The sequence below is a fragment of the Psammomys obesus genome, unplaced genomic scaffold, assembly GCF_907164565.1.
Source record: "Psammomys obesus unplaced genomic scaffold, mPsaObe1.curated_primary_1811, whole genome shotgun sequence".
In the NCBI taxonomy this organism is placed as follows: Eukaryota; Metazoa; Chordata; class Mammalia; order Rodentia; family Muridae; genus Psammomys; species Psammomys obesus.
In genome coordinates, this window is record NW_026596039.1 from 10,152,789 (window position 1) to 10,158,154 (window position 5,366).

The 5,366-nt window shown below is 38.7% G+C and overlaps 1 protein-coding gene across 1 annotated transcript in view; it reads left to right on the plus strand.

Annotated features, from left to right (window-relative positions):
• LOC129687587 (uncharacterized) overlaps nucleotides 1-5,366 on the plus strand; it is a 75,827-nt gene that overhangs the window by 24,222 nt on the left and 46,239 nt on the right. Inside the window, exon 4 of the mRNA XM_055622048.1 lies at nucleotides 2,079-2,140. Within this exon, the coding sequence (XP_055478023.1) occupies nucleotides 2,079-2,140 (62 nt within the window). The remainder of the gene's footprint in view (nucleotides 1-2,078; nucleotides 2,141-5,366) is intronic.

Consider the following 5,366-nt stretch of genomic DNA (forward strand, 5'->3'; position numbering starts at 1 on the left):
AGGGGCTGCCCAATGAAAAGGAACCCAATGAAGCGCATGCCTCTGCTTCTTCCTGACAACCAGCATTGAGCTCTTCAGTCATGTTATCTTACTATAGGTTATAAAATATCTTCGAACAGAAACTGTTCTGCTTGGTTCATAGATGTCTCCCCCGTTCCCGCAAAAAGATACCTTGACAGGGTCATGATCCTCCAAGTCTTTCATCATATCCCGTACAGTTTGCCTCTCAAAAAAAATCTTTTTATTATAAAAATCCATTTATCACCATGTCTTATGTTACTATGCTGGTTCAGACTGGTTTCTAGATTGTTCACCTCACCTTGATTCCTGTGACAGCTAGCTGATGGGAATCTCTCTTGCTTGTCATACTCTACTCTGGTTCTTTCTTAGTCCCCCTCCGCTCCTTTCCTTCCTCTTTCCTCTTCCTTATCTCCTCTCTTTCTCTGTCTCTCTCCTTTTCTCTCTTCTTTCCCATCCTTTCCTCCCTCATTTGCATACCATAGCATGTTTTATTCATTTATTTGGCAAACATGATCAAAGCCTATTCTAGGCCAGGTGTTTGGTGCTACAGCCACAATGCTCTACTCTCTATACTGCAGTCTGAGCAATCATACTAAGAAATCAGCTATCAACTCTCATCAGCTCATCTCCTGAGCAGACAAGGCTCATGTGCACTTCTTTGGGGAGCAGAGTCCTCCATACTCCTCAAGGTGTGGCCCAGCAATAACTGGAAATCCTCAGCTGTACAGGCTCCTCAAACCTAGTTGTCAGCATGCCTCCTCCTGTCAATCATGGCCACAGCCATGACAAGCTTTTCTCCCCCTGCTTACAAACAGATACTCACTTCCTTGCTCTCCATGGAGGTGAAAATGCTTCATTGCTGAAATTAAGCCATCGTTGTTTCTTTATGGGCTACATTGAGGATTTGCAAAGATAACTGTCTCCACATATCTCAGAGGTATGAGCTAAGCTCTGAGTCACCCTATCAGTTGGAATCCTTTCCTGTTTTCATTCTGCCAACATCTACACCCTACCCACACAGCACACACACACTCGTGAATTTTTTTCTTTATAACAAAGTAAAACAATAGTTCCTCAGCTACTCCTTTCTTAGCAGTCTTCAAAGTCAAATTTAGAATCTTTTCTCCTTAACCTTTCAGACACAAATGATTGGTAAGAGTAAGCACCAAGAATAGAAAAAAAAAAAACACACTGTAGAATCTTGCCTAGGCATCCAAGTTTGAGCTCCTGATGTGATGTCTCCCATGCCACTTCTGAGAGAGTAAGAGCACAGCTAGGTTTCTATTCCTTCTCTTTTCTTTTTGATTACACAACTCACCAAATCTTTTCTTGCCCATTAACTACCCCTATGTTGACAGCCTGCGTTAATTCATGCATCAAACTGAACTCTGTTTTCTACCAATCGTTGAGATAGGTATTAAGGATACAGAGTGACCCAACAAGTGAACTACCTTCCTTCAGATAGCTTTCACTTTGTATAGAACAAGCCTTCTGGGCTGAAAAAAGATAGAAAAGACAGTGAAATAGCAGGGGATAAGACTAAAAAGGAAAGCAGGGGCCCTGTGGTGAGAGGTCTGTGTGGTACCCTAAGAAGTCTAGACTCCTCAAGCAAATGATGAGAGGTGACTGACATTAAATAATAGCAGATAAGCAATCTGCAGTGGGAAAGGATGCTATGTCCTTGGGTTGAAGAATTTAGATGGTCTTAAACTGAGACAAATAGGATCAGTGTAATTTAAGGATAAGATTATATGAATTTGAATAATGTGGAAGCAAATTTATTAAATGCAGATTTGATGATTATTTTAAAAATTTAAAGCTTCAAGACATACATTGACTGCATGTGGCAAATGTCCTGGACTCCAGAGACTCTCAGTGGGGTAGAAAATATTCCAAAATCCTACTTCATTTACGATACCTCGGTGACCTTTTAAGCAATAGTTTGTAGTCATAGTAACAAATTTAAAATGGGTCCTTGCTTCCCTTACAAGTAGGTGATTCTTGTTCCCTATGTTCTATGACAGATGACAGGCAAATTATTCATTTGGTTTTTGAAGGTCCAACATAGGAGTTGAAATGATGAAGAGCCCTAAGTACATTGCTGTCTCCCAATGCAACAGTAAGTCTCTCCTACCTGAGGTAGCTGCTTTTATTTATTTTTCTTCTCTTCTTTTTTGAGATAGAGTCTAACTGTATAGGCCAGGCTAGCCTCAAACTCACGGGGCTTCCACTTGCCTCTGCCTCCTGAATGCTGGGACTAAAGGTGTGCTCCACCCAGGAGTAGGTACTCCTTCATGGTTATCTCTTGCAGAGAGAAGGTTTTCTCAGTATTAACTGTAATTTTCTAGATTATAATTCCTAATAAGTTCCCATGACATCAAATAGGCTGTGTGTAAAGGAGAGAAACCAATTTAAAAAATTATTTCATATTCTTTGATAGCAGACTTCATCTTGATTCATCCCAAAGGTGAAAATATCAATACTGTTCATTCATACTTTCAGCTAGGAATGCATACTCTTGTGCCCTAGCTACTGAGCAGATGTCTTTGATAGATACTGGTAGCTTCATCAGCATTGCAGGTTTAGATTCTGTTCCAATTTTAGTATATGCGCTGCCGAAGTGAGCATGGTAGATTTAGTTTCTGAGTGTCTGTTAGCATAACCTCTAATTTAGTTGTAGCACTTACCAAGTTTATGTGGTATTTCCATCTTATTAAGTGTTTGATGGCAAGCACAAAACAGCATAAAGCAGAACTATACAGGAAAGAATATTTACAGTGCCTTATCTCCAGGAGAAACTCCCACAAAATCTGTTTTAGCTTATCAAGAACACCAATACACTAGGCAACACGGAAGGATTTATTGCCAATATTCATTCATTTACTCAATAAATACTTATTGAGAGACTCTCAGATACTGGAAAGCTAGTGATGTAGAAACCATTAAGTCTACTAACTCTGTGAAGAAGTCATACACAGAACTTGCATTCCAGCCAGTATTTTACTAATCCCAGAATGATATCTGTAGGCAGAGAATGAGGGGGAAAAATAGAAATCCCATAAAGGACATGATAGATTTGCCAGAGATAAGTAACAATCATGCATGGGATCAGTTAAATTTGAGTAAATTCCAATTGCCTCTGCAGGAGAAATATCATGTGACACAGTTGTTAACAAAATACTTTTTTTCAGAGTGATTGAGATTTACTGTGAGATCCTGCACATTCTCACCAATAAGTTTTGATTAGATAAACTCTAGTAATAAGCAAAATTATCATGAATCATTTTTAATAGACCAATTAGGTAAATGTAACCAAGGATGAGGCTAGAAGCATAAGAGCCTAAATCACCATAATCCTTAAACACCACATTGAAGATTTCAGTGGGTTTTGTTGTTGTTGTTTTGGTAGTGTTTTAAAGCCACAGTCCAAGTGAGGAAGAAACTGCTCTAAACAGTAATTTTCATCTACAACTAAATAACTGACCATGATCTAGATGAAGACACTTGTAGATGTTACCAAGGGACGTAATCTATGCAAATAGAAGAAAATATACTGCTTCTAGATAGAATGACTTCACACTGAAAAGATGTTAGTTTCTTATTGCTGTTATAATAAAGTAATGTAGAATGGGGGAAATATATTGTTTTATTTGATATTTCTCATGCTTATCACCAGTCTCACTGACTTCAGTCAAGATACATTGGGCAGTATGTCTTTCTGGCTCAGAAGAATTGTGTCCTGCACCTTCTGCAGCTGCTAGAAGCTCCCACATCCCTTGAAGCCCACTCTCAGTCTCCAGAACCACAACCATGTCAAATATTCATGCCATGTCTTTCTTGTCCATCTGCCTCCATCTTCCACTGATGAGATGGGGTTGGCCAGATAATGTAGAATATCTTTTTCATCACCAGCTCATATGCACAGTTACATCTGGAAAATTTATCTTGTCATACAAAGCATAGTCACAGGGTTGAGGCATTAGGGCCTGGAAAACTTCAGGGACAATACAATGTAGCCATTAGTACACCTTCCACAATCTCTAAAGTAATTAAAAATATAATAAAATCACATATGATTGGCCATGCCTTACTCAAGATACCAGAGTTAATAGTAAAATAAATAATGAGTTAATGTAAGGAAATGATGCCCTGATGTATAAGTTTGCACTTCATATGCTTTATGGTAAACTCGCAAGGCTACTCTGGTGGTAGTGGGTTACCATCCAACCAGATTATCTTCTTGGTGCATTATCAAAGTAGAGAATATGTAGTAATGATGGGCCTGAAGTTTCTACACTTAGTGTTCAGCTGTTCAGGAAACAATGCTGCCAAGTCCAACTGTGTCTTAACAAAATGGCAACATAACTAGTGGGACTGAAGGAAATTCCATTTGACAATTAAATTACTAAAATTTGAGAGTTTATTCTAGGTGTATTTTATAATTTTGCCACCGGCACAATGTTGTCACTTTATCTACAAATTACAAATAATAGCTGCCCCTAAGGGAATGAATGGGTTCAAGACTTACCTTGGATACTTAAATATATAGATGTTAAAGTTCTTTACATGAAATGGCCTAGCATGTTTGCATAACCTATGCACATCTTGTGAACTTTAATCAGCTCTAGAGTACTTCTAATACTTGCCATTATAAATGGTGGATAAGTAGTTGTAATACAAAATTTTTGAGGGAACACTGATGAGGAAAAAAAAAAAACAAACAGCATCTACTTGCTCAGTACAGATGAATATTTTTCCTGAACATCTTTCATGCATGATTGTTTCAGTTCACAAGTACAAAGCCTATGAGTACAGCAGGCTAAGCAGGGGCCAGAGAGATGGCTCATCAGGGGTAGTATACCAGCATGGGAAGAATGGCAAGAAGCATGACATGAGCAAACTGTGGCACACCATGATGAAACACCAGATACCACTGTGACAGAGCTGTCATGAAGTGGGACTTGAGAGAGCAGTCCAGAATATTATTAGTCCATGTGAGGTGCAATTTGTCACTTTTAGCAAGGTCCGCTTAAGACATTACTGAGCTGGGCATTTCATCCTAACGTGTTTAATGGACTCTACTGTTAAGTATTACATGTCACGCCTTCGTGAACATTACTCTTTCACTGACAGAGAGAGAGAGATAAGGGATTTACTGGTAAGGAAACCAAGTGGCACCACTGTAACGTCACTCAGATTATAGAAAAGACTGGTCATCAAAGAACCAATGGGAATGACAAAGAAAGAAAAAAATTATCACTTTGAGCTAATGATCATATTTGGAAAAAAGCATACAGAGAGGAGACCCAGAATCACTCAAAAGATTTAGTAGGAGAATCAAATAA